Source organism: Lactuca saligna, chromosome 3, assembly GCF_052625555.1.
Source record: "Lactuca saligna cultivar CGN05327 chromosome 3, ASM5262555v1, whole genome shotgun sequence".
Lineage (NCBI taxonomy): Eukaryota > Viridiplantae > Streptophyta > Magnoliopsida > Asterales > Asteraceae > Lactuca > Lactuca saligna.
Genome location: NC_136419.1, coordinates 48,757,899 through 48,775,880, shown reverse-complemented (window position 1 = coordinate 48,775,880; position 17,982 = coordinate 48,757,899). Strand labels below are relative to the sequence as shown.

The 17,982-nt window shown below is 37.7% G+C and overlaps 1 protein-coding gene across 1 annotated transcript; it reads left to right on the top strand.

Moving 5' to 3' along the window:
* Window positions 1-1,723: 1,723 nt before the first annotated feature.
* LOC145035464 (uncharacterized) lies at window positions 1,724-2,449 on the top strand. Its single transcript, XM_078984007.1, has one exon. It carries the CDS (start codon window positions 1,724-1,726, stop codon window positions 2,447-2,449), a length of 726 nt encoding a protein of 241 aa, XP_078840133.1.
* The last annotated feature ends 15,533 nt before the right edge of the window (window positions 2,450-17,982 follow it).

Here is a 17,982-nt window from a genome sequence, read left to right as displayed (position 1 = left end):
TAACCACACTTGTAGTCGTATTAGTTTCATCATATTTGTAACCTTAGATTTTAAACAATAAAACACAACAAGGCAGGTGATCATTATCACTTCCTAAGGTTTTATGTCGGAGATCCTATAAAGGATCAAGGGCTTTCCTGGTAACTCACTTGTCAAACTTTGATCATTATTCTGTACCTACATTTCACAAACACCACCGCCTCTCATACAATTTGGTCGAATTGTACTTGAACGATTTCTGACGATAACAATTTGGCGCCCACAATGGGACTATGGTGTTCATAATTGTTCGAGAATCATGTATGCCCAACAACCATTATGCTCTTCCCCCATTCCTCCCATGTCCTATAAAAACCGTCCTCCACCCCCAGCTGGAGCTCCCAAGAAAAATTCTGAGGCACCAAAGAAAAATATCTCTCCGGTCGCTACTGAAGGATTTTAGGATCCTCTTGTAATGATTTCCAATATAGATCTCTTTGTTATGTTGAAGAGATTGGAACAAAAGTTACTCAGCAAAACGAGGACAACAGGAAAACACTCAAGGAAATAGAGAGAATAAGGGTATAGATCCACAAGCCGCAAGAAGCAGCACCCTTGATCTTGCAGCCCAATATCCTGAATTTTGACAATATAGGATCCTCAGCAAACCACCACAAGATAGGATCCTCAACACCAGCCTCTACTCCTGTTTGGGGTGCAACTCCAAAAGTACAAGCTCATACGACCCAGGATCCTAGAGAAACCTTCGTTACTCCCAATAACAACAATCTTGGTAATTTCGTCAATAATAACACTTTTACTACTAATTCTATGGATGTTGATGTAGGAATGAGCTCGATCATGGTGAACTAACTTCAATAACTACGACAAATGATCTCAAAAATACTCGGAGTATTCCATCCTATAATGTAAGTATCCCCAACAAGCCATGGGATCTTAAGATTCAATCCTGCAATTGTTGACACCGAGGTCCCAAAGTGCTTCTAAACTACCAACATGAAGCCTTATGGTGGGACTATGGATCCTGAAGAACATGTTGCACAATACAGGGAAAGAATGGAGATAATCCCCATTCCTACACACTTGAACGAAGCTTGCATATGCAAGGGTTTTGGTTCAACCCTCATATGATCAGCCTTGAAATGGCTGCTGAACGTTCCTCCCTACTCTATTACTTCATTTGCACATTTAGTTAATAGTTTTAACAATCAATTTTCTTGTAGAAGAACATTCAAGGAGATCACTAGTGATCTCTATCGGGTGGTTTAGGATCCTAAGGAATCTCTTCGACATTTCTTAAACAGGTTTGGCATGGAAGCTATGGGTATCCCCAACATCGACATGGAAACTGTTGTTGAAGCCTTCAAAATGGGCTTGAAGAAAGACTATCCTCTCTATGAAGACTTTGTAATTACTCCATGCAAAATAATGGATAAAGTAAGGAGCAGAGCACAAAGGTTCATAAGGCTCGAAGAAGACAATGAGATCTAAAAAATAAGCAACCCACCAAGCTCATATGATATCCCCAACAAGAAGGACGAATCCTTGGCCCAGAGATCCTATAAATCGAAACCTTATATCAGAACCGATCATCATATGGTTAATTCCCTTGAAGATGAAGGTGGAGGGGGAGAAGAATTCCCTAATATCACTGACTATTTTTTTTTTCTATGGATGTTTCAAATTTGATATTTGCTATGTAGGATCTTAAAGGAAAACCGAGATGGCCAAGAAAAGGGAAAAGTCCACCACCTGGAAAGAGAAGCACAAATGGTGCACATACCAAGAGGACTTTGGTCACATTACCGAATATTGCATAGCTTTACGAAAGGAGATTAGTTACCTACTTAGCAAGGAGATCCTAGGAAGGAGAAAAGAAAGATCAAAAGAAAAGGATCAGGATCCTCATAAGACCCTAGAAAAACCAGCATCCCCTCTTGTGAACGCTAAAGTAATCAATGTAATCTTTGTAGGATCTGACATGGGTGGTACCTCTTATTCTACAACAAAGAGACATGCCAATGTATCCAAAAAAGGAAAAGAAGAAAGACTTCAGAAGAATACATCGATCATTAGCGAAAAGGATATTACCTTCATTGAAATAGATGGAATAGACGTCCATGATCCCAACCACGATGGACAGGTGATCACACTTTACATCGCCAACCACTTTGTCACAAGTATCCACGTTGGAAGAGGATCTCTATTCAACATTATGCTCCTGGATGCTTTGAAAAAAATAAACATCCACGAAACTGAAATAGTCAAAAGATCCTCAGTACTAATAGGATTCAGTGGCGAAAAAAAGCATACGGTCAGCAAGATAAAGCTACTTATTTACATAGAGGGGGTAAACTCCATTCAAAGCTTCTATGTAATTGATACATTGCCCTCCTATAATGTTATACTTGGTAGACCATCAGTCTACGATATGAAGGATGTCCCCTAAACATATCATCAGTGTGTTAAGATGGCGACTACATGAGGGATAGTGAAAATCATAGGTGATCAAAAAGAATCCAAGGAGTGCTAAAAGACCTAAATGAAACCCTCAATGGTACTATGACAAGTATAGCAATTAAATCAGGGGGCACAAGGTGTTCTAGAAACTAGAGAGCATGATGTGAAGGAAGTGCCCTTCAACCTCAAGGATCCTGAAGCCAAAGTCCTTAAAGGATCCTCACTACAAGAGCATATCAAGTAAGAAACAATAATGTTATTAAAAGATAGAAGAAAAAATTTCACCTGGAAGCACGAGGACATGACAAGAATAGGCAAAAATATTGTAACTGATAAACTTAACATTGATCGTTCTTTCAAACCAATACACCAAAAAAGAAGGAAGTTTGCACCTGAAAGAAATCATAGCATCCAAGAAGAAGTAGAAAAACTTCTTGAAACAAGGATGATCAAGGAAGTGAAGTTCCCTAGTTGGCTAGTATGTGGAGAGTATGTGTGGGTTACATGGATCTTAACAAGGCTTGCCCTAAGGATCCTTTCCCGTTGCCACACATAGACTCCAAGATAGATATCATGGCTGGCCATGAGTTGTTAACATTCATGGATGCATCAACAGGGGTCTAACAAATTCAAATGGAACCATTTGACCAGGAGCATACCATGTTCATAAACCCAACCAGGTATATATTGTTAGATTGTTATAACCTTTGGTATTAAAAATGTAAGTGCAACATACCAAAGGCTAGTTAACCGGATGTTCAAGGATAAACTAGGGGGACGCCATGGAAGTTTACATCGATGACATGGTGGTTCAATCAAAGAAAGCTAAAGATCACCTCAAAGATCTTGAAGACGCGTTCAACATAGTAGATGAATACAACATGAAGTTGAATCCTTCCAAATGCCATTTTAGAATGAGATCATGCAAGTTCCTTGGACATGTGGTGACTAAAAGAGGAATAGAAGGAAGTCCAGAGAAAATAATATCCATCACCGATTTAAGATCCCCATCCTCAACAAATGATATTTAGAGACTAGCAGGAAGAGTAGAAACTCTAAACAGGTTTATATCAAGATCCTCAAAGAGGTGTAAACCTTTTTATGACATCTTGAAGAAGAAAAAAAGATTTGAGTGGACTAAATACTATGAAAATGATTTGTAGGAGCTTAAAATTGATTTAAGTTATGCACCCTTGCTAGTGAAACCACAAAATGGTGAACCACTCCTCATATACCTTTCAGTATCTTCTAATTCTATCAGTGTAGTTTTAGCCAAGGAACTCAATGGGGACCAACATCCCATATACTACGTAAGTAATAATCTCCTGGATCCTGTGACCATGTATTCCCATCTTGAATAACTAATACCCGCATTAGTAACTGCTTCCACAAAATTAAGACATTATCTGAAACAAACACTATACATGTGAGACCTAATTACCCCATCAAGAATGTTATGCAAAAACATCAAATGTCAAGTAGGATGGAAAAGTGGTCCATGAAGCTAAGAACATATGGCATCAAATATAAACCAATAGTGGCTATAAAGTCACAAGCACTAGCAGACTTTGTGGCTGATTTCGATGATGATTTATAACTTGAAGCAGAGTTGGAAAGCAAAGAACACCAAAAAGAAGAAACCATGGGAATATGGACACTCTTCAGCGACGGTTCCTCAAAATTTAAGGGAACAGGCCTAGGGATGATACTAAAATTGCCACAGGGGGACATCATACCACAGGCAGTCATCTATGAATTTGATGCAACCAACAATGAAGCTGAATACGAAGCATTGATCATGGGATCACAGTTGGATAAGGATCTTTAAATCAAGGATCTTTGGGTATACATTGACTCCTTATTATTAACTAATGATTTTAATGGATCCTATGCAGTAAAAGGCAAAGGACTAGCACTATACCTCCAAATCCTCAAGAAGCTAGCCTCCAAATTCGAAGCTTTCAGCTTAAGCCAAGTTCCTAGAGAAGAAAAAGATGAGGCAGACACACTAGCCAACTTAAGATCTTCCTTTAGGATCCCACCAGAAGTCAAGATCATTATAACCCATATACTGATCCCAGCGATAGAAGATCCCTCCAATAAACTAGATGGTCCCAATCACAATGACCGAGCAACCAACATGGAAATAATTGAGGATCCTGACCCTCAACCACTTCCTCGGGATCCCAATCACCGGGATTTTCCATAGCGCTCCAAATATTGGATCGATCTTATGGTGGAATATGTCCAAAATAGCACAATCCCAAGAGAAGAGAAAAGTGACAGTGCATTCAAGATAAGAGTCTCATGATTTGTGATGATCTAAGGAAGACTATATAGAAAATCCATGGGAGGTCCATACCTTAGATACTTAGAAGATCATGAAGTTGTAAAAGTCCTACAAAATATACACAAAGGATATTGTGGCAACCACATTGGGGGCAGATCCTTATGCTCCAATGTATTAAGGACAGTAAATTACTAGCCAACAATGAAAAATGATGATATTTTACATGCCCAAAGGTGTGATGCTTGTCAAAGACATAACAACATCCTTAATCAACCAGCATAATCGTTGCACCTTGCCGTTTCCCCTTGGTCATTCCTGAAATGTGGAATAGATATAGTTGGAAAGTTACTAATAGGTCCTGGTGGAAAAGTGTTAATGTTAGTAACAACTGACTACTTCTTGAAGTAAATAGAGGATGAAGCCTTTGTTCAAGTACGAGACAAGGTAGTAGTCTCTTTCATTAAACGTAATATCCTGACTAGGTTTGGGATCCTTGCTAAGATCATTTCCAATAGTTGGTCCCAATTCATAAGCAAAAGGACTAGAAACTCTTGTATGATTTGGGGGATTAAAATGATAATGTCTGATATTGTTCGTCCCCAAGCTAATGGCCAAGCTGAATCCAATAATAAGATCATAGTCATTAATTTAAAGAAGATGTTAGATGAGAAGAAAGGAAGATGGTCAGAGGAACATACTTTCGTCCTCTAGGCAGATAGGACCACTTCAAAAATGGTGACTAGTCAAACTCCTTACTCCTTTGTGTTTAGAACAGAAGTCATGATGCCTACTGAAGTAGTAATCTTAACAACAAGATATCAATTGCAAGATCAAGAGAACAACGATAGGATCATAGCCCAAGATCTTGACACTATCGATGAACTCAGTGATCTTTCCAAGATCCTATTGTTGCTCATCAACAAAGGATCACTAAAGTATATAAAAAAAATATGAAATTCATAAGCTCCCAGGTAGATGACTTGGTACATAGTAAAACATTCCAAAATACCAAGGATCCTAGAGTAGGAAAACTGGCACCTAAATGGGAAGAGCCATATCATACTGATTCAAAAGCACGAAAGGTAGCATACTCACTAGATACCCTTGAGGGTAACATCTTGCCATGATCATGTAATGCCATCCATCTAAAATCACACTTCATGTAAATTATATTTATCATTTCCAAACAAAACTCAAGGTAAACTCTCTTTATCTTCTACTTTTATCTAACTCTTTTAATCTTCTGAAAACCATTACTAACTTAAACATCTAAGGGGTGTTAGCCAAACTAATTCCCTCCCCAAGCTAACATTTTCAATGTGCAGGAACACAAGGACCTTAACACTCAAGGCACGACACATAAGGATCCTAATATTCAATTATCCTAATATAATAGGATCCTAATGTTGGAGGATCCTAGTACTCAGGGATCCCAATAAATAAATAATTTTGTAATCGTGACAATTGCAATATGAAAGTATCCAAGTAACTACGAACATAAATTGATCATCTCTAATACGCATTAGGTTACTTAATCCCATGTAAGGCTTAAAGAGCTAATTACATCTTTCATACAAGATAAGGTTTCTACACCTCTTGGATGCACAAAATCTAACTATGGGATGTGGATATAAGGAAAATTTTACGCTTCAGTGACTTGGCAACCCTCTTATCTCTAAACATATGTCAAGATCCTAACGTTTATACATAAGTTTTATAACACTAACATGTTATCTTAATTTGGGATCTTCCCCAATAATTTCCTAAGGTTTATAACACTAACGTGTTATCTTGAGTTAGGATTTTCCCTAGTTTATAACACTGACTCGTTATCCTAAGTTGGGATTTCCCCCAGTTATCTTCTAAGTTTTATAATACTAATGTGTTGTCTTAAGATGGGAATATCCCTAGAAGTTTGTTCAGCACTGTTGTGTTTTCATAAGATGGGATTTTTCCTAGGAAATGTCTAAGGCTTGTACCATTATCATGTTACAAACAGGTATCCTTCCTAATTGCATTCGAAGTTGGTTCCTTCCCAACTTTTTCCTAAAGAGGGACCCCCCCCCCCCCAAACGTTTTCCAAGTAAGAGCAAAACAAGGGAAATCCGTGATGAACTCATAAAGTGAGGATCCTTCTATATGCAAACTCCCAGATTATGCTAAAGGAATCACACCTTTAAATTTATCTTAACTCAAAAGATTATGTACCCTACGGAGCACCAGGTTCTATCTATCCTTTAAAAACATTTTTTTTTATGTAACATTTGAAGGTTTGTTATCTTCAAAGATCTTAACTATTCTAAGATCCCAAGTTAATGACAAACTATTTTCAGGTTGTTCAAGGTTCTTATAATGTATACATTGTTGGATAAGGTGTCTAAATCCATAACTATTTCTGGTATGCACTTGACCCGACCCGACATGGTCCATTTAGGTTGCATGGCACCATGCAATTGGATAGACTAAATGAGAGAAATAACACTTGTGGTTTATTAATATATTCTAAGCTCTAATATATTAATAACATTATTTAATTAGTTTGATCAAGAATTAATTTAGAATTAATTAAGTGATCAAAAGATAACTAATTAAATATATAGGTTGATTATGTAAATCATCCATACTTGTATAGTGGGCTAAGAGGCTCCATGGATTATCAAGTTGGGTTCCACCCATAGGATGCTCCATGGGAGTTACAAACCCATGGGTCATGGAAATGAAGAGTCATGACACATTAGGGTTTACATGGTGTAACCCTAGGTGTGTCAACACTATATAAGGATCATATTCTCCACCAAAATCGGCTACACATGAACAAGTGAGGGTTATGCCGATTTTTACAAGTGTATGATTCTCTCAAAGTTTACTCCTTTGCATTTGGTGTTGTGTGAAGCATTTGAGGCATCGCACTTGGGGTGCTAGGCTCACAAGGTTTCAAGGATCACAAGTAACAATAAGGTAAGTTATTCTATCTTGCATCAAAGTTAAAAATTGTTCCCCATGGATGCTAGATAGGAATATAACCTTGGAATTCAACTTTGCATGATAATTAGACAAACATAGATCCAAGGTTATTAGGGTTGCATGTACACTTAGGAAGTGTTAGAATGCTCAAAACCCATCAGTGGTATCAGATCCTAGGCTTGTTTGTTGAAAAAAATCGTTTTTCTATTTCTGCTCGTATGAACTCGCCGAGTCCATGGGGGGACTTGACGCGTACATGACCAAATTCAAGATACTCGTCGAGTTTGTTCTTGCACTCGACAAGTAGAGGCTGCAGTTTTCAGAATTTCGATTTTCGTTGCTGGAAATGGACTAGAAGCATTACCCTAAATTGTTTTGGTACTTGGAAACATGTTTTAGATGGTGTAATGTTTATGTTAATCCATTTACAATGACAATTATCAAAATTACAAGTTTTAAGTGTAATTTTTTTATTCTTGAAAGTGTTCATATTCATGTTCTTGTTCTTATGATGTTTAGATGATCATAGGAATTGTTTGTAACCTATGTGGTAGATTAATTCATGATCATTATGTGTTTTAACGGAGTCCATAACTTGTCCTCATAGTTATGGAAAACCAAAAGTCACTTTGTTAAAAGTCATTAAAAGATCACATGAGTTATAAAAAATGAAGAGTCTTCATTTTTAATACTCTATTAACTCATAAGTTACAAGAAATAAAAAGTTTTGAAAGTTTACAAAACTTGCCCTCAAGTTTTGGAACAAGTAAAGTCTTAATTAAAACTTTAGTTCCAACCCTTAGAATTTTAAAAGTTAAAACTCAACCCTTATACTTTATAATATTATAAGTTAATAATATATATATATATATATATATATATATATATATATATATATATATATATATATATATAAGATCAAGTCGTCTTACCGCTAGTACGCCTCATTCACGAAGCTGGTCTATAAGGGGGGTATAAGGTTGTTGCCTATAAAATGGCAACTTAATGGGTGTCCACTCTCACCCACCGCATCCTTGATTGGTGGAGGGTCGTTAGCCGAACGGGTAAGACAAGGACTTAAAATTCTCATTAAAAGTATGATGAATATTATAAAGTAACTAAATGTTTTATTAAATTCCCAATCATAGTTACTTTAGGAAAAATGTGAATAAGGTGCTAATCCATGAAATTACACTTTACACTTTGTTTAAGTTGTTGGTGGAACGTGTGTGGTTAACCGGCACACTAACTTGGACTTAACAATGTAGTTAAAGGGTGACTTAAGGTTTATCATAGTATCGGTGGAGCGTGTGTGGTTTACCGGCACATCGATTGAGTGATAAACTTTAAGGGTACCAAGTGATTTGCATGGTTACTTCACACCTCATTTTGTGGTCCTTGGTATCCCAGTGACAAAACCTGGACGGCACACTCGATATTGAAACATGTCATTGAAAAGTTCAATGAATCTCAAAGAATCTAGGAATTTCTAATAACCAGTTAAAAACCTAATATCAATATTTATTTTTTCATGGTTGAAATTGGCGAATCGTCATTCACCTACCTTTCAAATATGTTATAGCTTGGATTACGACATACCTCTTCTAAGTTGTAATATATTGTGATTAGATCCTAGCCTTAATATTACATTTGGGTGTTGTATTAAGGACTCTCTTAATATCTAAACTTATCTTGTCCTCTTCATTCATATGTCTTCAAACAACGCTGCTTCTGGCTCTAATCCTAATAACTCCTTTACCCTTATGAACTTGTGTGGGAAAGTCACTTTTGATGGATCCATCTTCAATGAATGGATCAGAAACATCAGGATGATTACCCGCTACGAGGACAAAGAATATGTCCTTAATAAGGAGCTTAAGGAGATTGATGAGACCACTGCAACTCCTCAGGAGATTGCTGACTTCCAAGCACATGAAAGGTATGCTACCAAAGTAGCATGCATCATGATGGCCACCATGACAACGGAATTCCAAAAGTCCTATGAGGACTTTTACCCTTTTGAAATGCACCAAGATCTGATGGAAAGATACCATAAAAGTGCACGACAAGAGAGGTATGAAATCATCTGCTCCATGATAACAACCTTGATGAAGGACGGAGAGTCCATCACGAGCGACATGCAGAAAATGCAAATGTATGTGGATCGGTTGCTGAAGCTTAATCTGAACTTCCCTGAGGATCTTGCAATAAATATCATTTTGCACTCCTTACCATCGTGCTATGATCAATTCCGCATGACATATCACATGAATAAGGAAGAGGTCACACTCAGCAAACTTCAGGGACTTCTCAAGACAACAAAAACAGGTCTTAAGGGGAAGTCGGTTGTTAACACTCCTACTCCAAACTCCGCCCCGGTTTTCGCAATTGGGAAAAGTCGAGGGAAGAAGAGGAAGATCTCTTTGAAGGGTACCAAGGCTAGGACCCTTGATGGCTGCTCTTCAAGTAGAACCAAGAAAGGTTTCTTCACTCCTTCTTCTGACCCAAAAGAGGCTGAATGCTTCTGTTGCTATGAAAGGTCACATTGGAAGCGGAACTGCCCAAAGTACCAGCATGATGTGAAGGATGGGAAAGTTAAACGCAACCATGCGGGTACTTACACTATCTTATCTAATAACTCACCCCATTATAATTATTGGGTCCTTGATACCGGTTGTGGTATTCATATTTGTTCTGATTTGCAGCGACTAAGAAGAAGTAAGAATGTGGAGCAAGGAATAATAAACTTAATCATGGGGAATTGGAAAGCTTTACCTGTCACTAAGATTGGAGTTTATACTTTATCGCTAAGTAGTGGGTTTAATTTAGATTTGAATAAATGTTGTTATTCACTAGATATGGCAAGAAATATTATTTCCTTTCATGCATTGTATAAACAAGGTTTCACCTTTTCATTTGATAATGAAGTTGGTTCAATTAATGCTTTCTTTAATAATGTTATTTATTTTAAAGCATTACCTTGTGATGGTGTGTATGAAACTGTATCTGTGGTTGATAACTTAGGAAATAATGTTTTGTGTGTTGATTCTGTTAATGATAATAACTTGGATAAAGCATCATTATAGCACTGTTGTCTTGGACATATAAGCAAGAAACTCGTAGGCAAACTCCAAAAGGATGGAGTCTTGGAGTCATTTGACCTAAAGTCAGACGATAGTTGCGAATCATGCTTACTTGGAAAAATGACAAAGTCACCCTTCACAAGTTCTTGTGAGAGGGGAGAAGGTTTATTGGATCTTGTACACACGGATGTGTGTGGGCCCTTCAAACATGCGACAAGGGATGCTAATCATTATTATTTGACTTTTACTAATGATTATAGTAGATATGGATATGTATACTTAATCAAGCATAAGTCAGAGACTTTCGAAAGTTTTAAAGAGTTTAAACAGGAAGTCGAGAATCAATTGGGCGGGAACATTAAGATGCTTCGATCCGATCGAGAAGGTGAGTATCTTAGTTCAGAGTTCCTTGACTATCTTAGGGAATGTGGGATTGTCTCATAATTGACACCTCCCAGGACACCGCAGTTGAATGGTGTGGCTGAGAGGCGTAATCGGACCTTGTTAGACATGGTTCATTCCATCATGAGTCGAGCTTTGCTACCAATCTCATTTTGGGGGTATGCCTTAGAGACTGCTGCCCATACCCTTAATCTGGTCCCTACAAAGAAAGTTGCCAAAACTCCTCATGAGATGTGGACTGGTAAAGTACCCAAACTAGACCACATCAAGATTTGAGGTTGCGAGGCTTTCGTGAGACACGGGACTCATGATAAGCTCGAACCTTGAAGCGAGAGGTGTATGTTCATTGGCTACCCACAACAATCCTTTGCTTACCTCTTCTACAGACCTAGTGAAAATGTGGTCTTTGTATCTAGGAGGGCGTTCTTTCGAGAAATAGAGTTTATAAGCCAAGGAAACAGTGGGAGGCAAGTTGACCTTGAAGAAATTCAAGAGTCAAGCAGTGAAGGAACTTCAAATCCTAGCACTCAACTTGAGAAGGAAACTCTTATTGAGGCAATTGACAAGCCTTTACCTCTGAGGCATTCCACAAGGGTTAGGAATGCACCTGAGCATTACTATGGATTCCATATTACTGCGTAAGGTGATACACTTATCAATGATAAGACACTAATAGGTCTGAATGAACCTAACAGTTATGCGGAAGCCATGGCAGGCCCTGAGTCAGCCAAGTGGAAAGAGGCAATGGACAGCGAGATACAATCCATGTATAACAATCAAGTTTGGAACTTGGTTGAGAATGTACCCGATTGTAAGATTGTAGGGTGCAAATGGATCTTCAAGAAGAAGACCGACATGGATGGTAATGTACACACTTATAAGGCACGACTGGTTGCAAAGGGTTTCTCACAAACTCCGGAGTTGATTATGATGAGACCTTTTCTCCAGTGGCCAAGATTAAGACTATTAGGGTTCCATTAGCCATAATTGCATTTCATGACTATGAAATTTGGCAAATGGATGTCAAAACTGCTTTCCTTAATGGAAAGTTGGCTGAGGATGTGTACATGAGTCAGCCAGAGGGTTTTGTCAATACAGAGTACCCTAATAGAGTGTGTAAGCTTGAGAAATCCATTTATGGATTAAAGCAAGCACCTCGTAGATGGAATATTTGATTTGATGAGAAATTCAAAGAGTTTGGCTTTTCTAGGAGTGAAGATGAATCTTGTGTATATATCAAGGATAGTGGGAGTATAGTTAGCTTTTTGGAGTTGTATGTGGATGACATACTACTCATAGGAAATGACATCCCAACTCTGCAGAAAGTTAAGTCCTGGCTTGGGAAGTGTTTCTCTATGAAGGACCTAGGAGAAACTGCCTATATTCTAGGGATAAGTATCTTGAGAGACTGGAGTAAACGACTAATTGGACTTAGTCAGAGTACCTACTTGGATAAGGTGCTGAAGAGATTCAGCATGCAGGACTCCAAGAAAGGAGAGTTACCCATCTAGAGTAACGCCATATTGAGTAAGACACAAAGCCCTAGTACTAAGGCTGAGATAGCATAAATGAGTCGAATACCTTATGCTTCGACTGTACGATCGATCATGTACGCTATGAAGTGTACTCGACCTGATGTAGCCTTTGCCTTGAGCATGGTTAGCAGGTATCAGGGGAACCCTGGCAAGGCACACTGGACCGCGGTAAAGAATATCCTCAAGTACCTACAGAGGACTAAGGACTGGGTTCTTACCCTCGGTGGGAGTGAAGACTTGAGAGTTGTAGGGTATAGTGATGCTAGCTTTCAGACTGATAGGGATAATTTCCGCTCTCATTCAGGCTGGGTCTTTACCCTAAATGGAGGAGCAATATCTTGGAAGAGTTCCAAGCAAGACACAGTGGCTGATTCAACTTACGAATCAGAGTATATAGCAGCTAGCGAGGCAGCAAAAGAGGCAATATGGCTGAAGAACTTCATTGGAGACCTTGGAGTTATACCAACTTTTAAGGAGCCAATGGAAATTTTATGTGATATTGAAAGTGTTTTTGCCTTAGCCAAGGAACCAAGGGATCATGGGAGATCCAGACACATCGACAGAAAATACCATTTCATCATACATCGAATAGAAGAAGGACTCCTCATGGCAAAGAGGGTATCATCGAATGAGAATCCAGCAGATCCCCTCACGAAGGGACTGACTCGGGTTAAGCATCTCCAGCATACTCAGAGCATAGGGCTGGAGGATGATATTAGATTTAGTAGTTAGATAACCTTGAAACTTGTAAAGTGTAATTGACATTAGATGATGAATAAAAGGTGTTTTATTTATGAGTAAAGTGTTGCTATCTCTTGTCAATCGTTTACTATATTTATTTTGCATGTTTTGACTTCCAAAATAATTATGTTTGGTATATCATATTATTCAAACCTTCACAGTCGGTCATATATCGGAAGTAGGTATGAATCAAGATTGTCATGCTTGGTTGTAGAGGTCTAAGGTGTTGGACATGGCTACAACAATCATGAGTGCTTATAAGTTCTGAGCATTGGACACAACTCACGCTCACTGGAATCACTTCATAGAATTTATCTTGAGTGATCGTGAGACGGTAATATCATATAAGTCTTCAAACCTAGAGATAGGATTTGTTACTTACAAGTTGGTTATGCATTGATTGTACGTAAACGCATTGGTAACTTGATGTTATAAAACGTGCTTTTGTGTATAATTCAATGAGTGGTAGAACAAACATATCAGTCGAAGTTTATCTGTTCCTTCTTGGATTAGAAGTTGATATCTAGGCCCCTCGATGATTTTGTTTTGACCTATGTGCCAGGCCCGGTCAGAAATAAGTTGATGTGTTCAATTAAGTTCTTTGTCATACAAATCGGAAATCGGGAAACAAACTGTTGGACAATAAGTAACACATTGTTCCATGTATTTGTCCGACTGATATCTCAAACAGAAGATTATATGTTCACTTATCTTAAATGGCGTATCATCATCTTCTCAGTTCCAAGAAACCTTGAAAGAGCTATGATTGCTGATCGGTTCCTGAAGTCATACTTGCAGTTATAGTTATTAGACTTATCCAAGTGGGAGACTATTGGATAAGGTGTCTAAGTCCATAACTATTTCTGGTATGCACTTGACCCGACCCGGCATGGTCCATTTGGGTTGCATGGCACCATGCAACTGGATAGACTAAATGATACAAATAACGTACACTTGTGGTTTATTAATATATTATGCGTTCTAATATATTAATAATATTATTTAATTAGTTTGATCAAGAATTAATTTAGAATTAATTAAGTGATCAAATGATAACTAATTAAATATATGGGTTGATTATGTAAATCATCCATACTTGTATAGTGGGCTAAGAGGCTCCATGGATTATCAAGTTGGGTTACACCCATAGGATGCTCCATGGGAGTTACAAACCCATGGGTCATGGAAATGAAGAGTCATGACACATTAGGGTTTACATGGTGTAACCCTAGATGTGTCAACACTATATAAGGATTATATTCTCCACAAAAACCAGCTACACATTAACAAGTGAGGGCTAGGCTTATTTTTACAAGTGTAAGATTCTCTCAAAGTTTACTCCTTTGCATTCGGTGTTGTGTGAAGCATTTGAGGCATCACACTTGGGGTGCTAGGCTCACAAGGTTTCAAGGATCACAAGAAATAACAAGGTAAGTTATTCTATCTTCCATCAAAGTTAAAACTTGTTCCCCATGTATGCTAGATAGGAATATAACCTTGGAATTCAACTTTGCATGATAATTAGACAAACATAGATCCAAGGTTGTTAGGGTGGCATGTTAACTTAGGAAGTGTTAGAATCCTCAAAACCCATCATAATTTTTCTAGGATCTTAATTACATAAGGATCTTCAGAAATGTTGTTGCTACTATCACACAAGACAGCCATGCAAGCAGATAAGTACAAAACAATCATAGATAAAAGAAGAAGTTGTACATTAATTTCATGAAAAACAAAAACTATCTTGTACAAAATCATGTTAAATGTTTTTGTCTAACATGCCTAGATCATTGATTGGTCATCATTGCCTAATATTTTCTCCACCTTATTCGCCTTTGGTTGCTGCCCTTCAGGATCCACACTAGTGTTGACAGATTCACCCTTTGACTTGGCAAGGTCTGCACGCCACCCAGCCAGATTCTTGGATCCTTCGTTGGCCATATATTCATCTAATTTGATCTTGGCTCCCAAAATATCCATGACGGCACTGGCCTTCACTTCAGTGATCACCTCTGTCATCTCTGCATTGTGCTCCTCCTCCATCTCAGCCTTATCTCTGCTCAAAAGCTCCACTCGTTTTAGATGATCCTCATCGGTCGCCTTCCATACTTTCTCTTGCTCTCTTAAACCTAGTTCAACCTTTCAACGCAAATCCTCAAGTCTATGGAAACATGATTAAAGACCTGGAACAAGAGTCACATCAGAAAGAACAAAAAGCAAAGCATAAGGAACAAGAGTAACAATAACACTTACAGCTTGAGAAAAGAAGACCAGCTTCTGGAGTGCATCCTCGGCTCCAAGATTTTCCAAGCTCAAGCTTATAGCTTCAAAAGTTTTCCTCTTCTAGTATCCGGGAGTCTTCATAGTGAGATCGATATAAGCCTTTTGACGCAAGCGAGAAGCTAATATTTTCTTTCTTCATGAGTAATTGACCACTTGACATGGTCGTATCAAGGTTAGAAATGGAGAAACGATCACTGGTGCGTGTGGCTTTGGATCCTAGGAAAACCAATGAAATCTTTAAAATTTCTTGAAATGAGAGATGAAAGTGTCCAAGGATCATTACCGGTATCCATAGGGATGATAGTGGTTGAACTTTCTTGATGATTGTAAGGATCAAGCTTGAATGTCCTGTCAATCTTGGGCATAGCAAGGAAGTTCTTGATTTTATCTTCCGTGTCTTCAACAAGGGGAATTAACTCGTCAAACTTAGAAGCTTGAAAAAATCAAACAAAATAAGAAGTGTGAATATTGGCATCCTCAAAATAAAGATAAGAAATCCTACCCTTTTTAACCCGGGATTGAGATAAAAGATTCTTATTAGGAATTGAGTCACATTTCACAAAAAAAGTATCTTCATTTCCAAGAACCATTGTTATTCTTAGATTTCAATACAAGAGGTGATCTATTGATTTTGACTTTCAATAGGAAACCCAAATTCCCAAATGTCGAAAGGTCGTAAACATAAGATAACTCGTTTACAACAATGTTGAGACCCATGGAGCGGTTCAAATTATCAAACCAATAAAGGACCTCTAAACCGTTAGCATGGCTTGGATATATGAAATCTTAGTAATTTCAAAAAATTCATAGATGATTCTAGAAATGGGATAAGTAAGGCCTAAAATAAAAAGATACTCAGGAAAACAAACCCAAATAAGAGAAATAAAACCATGTTGGATCCTGATATCAAAAGGTTTGAAAACAATACTGGCGGGAAAGGTTCCAATCGAATTCAAAGCTTTGATACTATCATCGTCGAAGATACAAGTTTCCTCGTAGGAAAGGATTTTCTAATCTACAAAATCATCATCAGGTATTGGTTTGATGTTTTCCGCAAGAGAGAACTCCTTTTTGACCATATTTAAAAGAAAACAAGGAAGGGGAAAGATAGATAAAGGTAGTACCTTTGATGATACTCAGTAGACGTCCATAAGAAGAGCTAAAAGAGAAATACAAATTTGAAAGGTTGAATACCTTATTTATACAAGAATCAAGGAACGATAGAAGGGTGATTTGACCTATCTTAAGGGCTAGAAATCTATCCATTGAAATTTAAATTACCCTATCTGTTAAAGTTTTTACTTCATTTTTTACTTTAAAATTATACCTATAAATATTTAAAAACTAACATTTATATTTTCAGGTATAATTTTGGGGAAATTGTTAGGGCCTGGATCACATAATCATATTCGAGATCCTTAATATTACTGAAACCTTAGGATCCTTAAATATATTGTAGGATCCTAATTATTATTACTGATATTTCCTAACACTTGTAACGACTATATTTTTGTCTCTTTTTCTCACATATGCAAAATTAGTCAACACAATACTTATTCTCAATGGAGAATCACTTCAACCAAGCTAAAGACCTCGGAATACCAAGTTAAACAATGTGCAAATACATGTTCAAGGAGGATCCCGAAAATCCCAGACTTCTAGTTGATTAGCTTAGACTATAAATAACACCTGTAAATTACACACTACACACACGATTAGCCTAATTACTACACTTGTACTTGAATTACTTTCATCATCTTTGTAACCTCGGATTTAAATAAATAAAACACAACAAGGAAGGTGATCATTATCTTTTCACCTCCCAAGGTTTCATGTTAGAGAACCTATAAATGATCAAGGGCTTTCCTTGTAACCCACTTGTCCCACTTTGATCAATATTCCATACCTACATTACACAAACACCATAACCTATCATACAATTTGGTCCAATTGCACTTGATCGATTTCTGAACGAAACACTATTGTGAATGTAATTTCTATTTTAGTAATAATAGAAAATTTTATTTGTATTGTTCATTGTATGTTCATAACTGTGATCGCTGATTTATGTCACGCACCTTGGCGTTTCCGTTGGCGTACGGGGTGTAACAGTGCGCATGATCTTAGGGATTGACTGGTTTAGCGGATTTTGAGCCGTGATCAATTGCGTAAAGCAGTTGGTGGTAGTTCGAACCCTAAGTTGGGCGCATAATTGGACATTTAT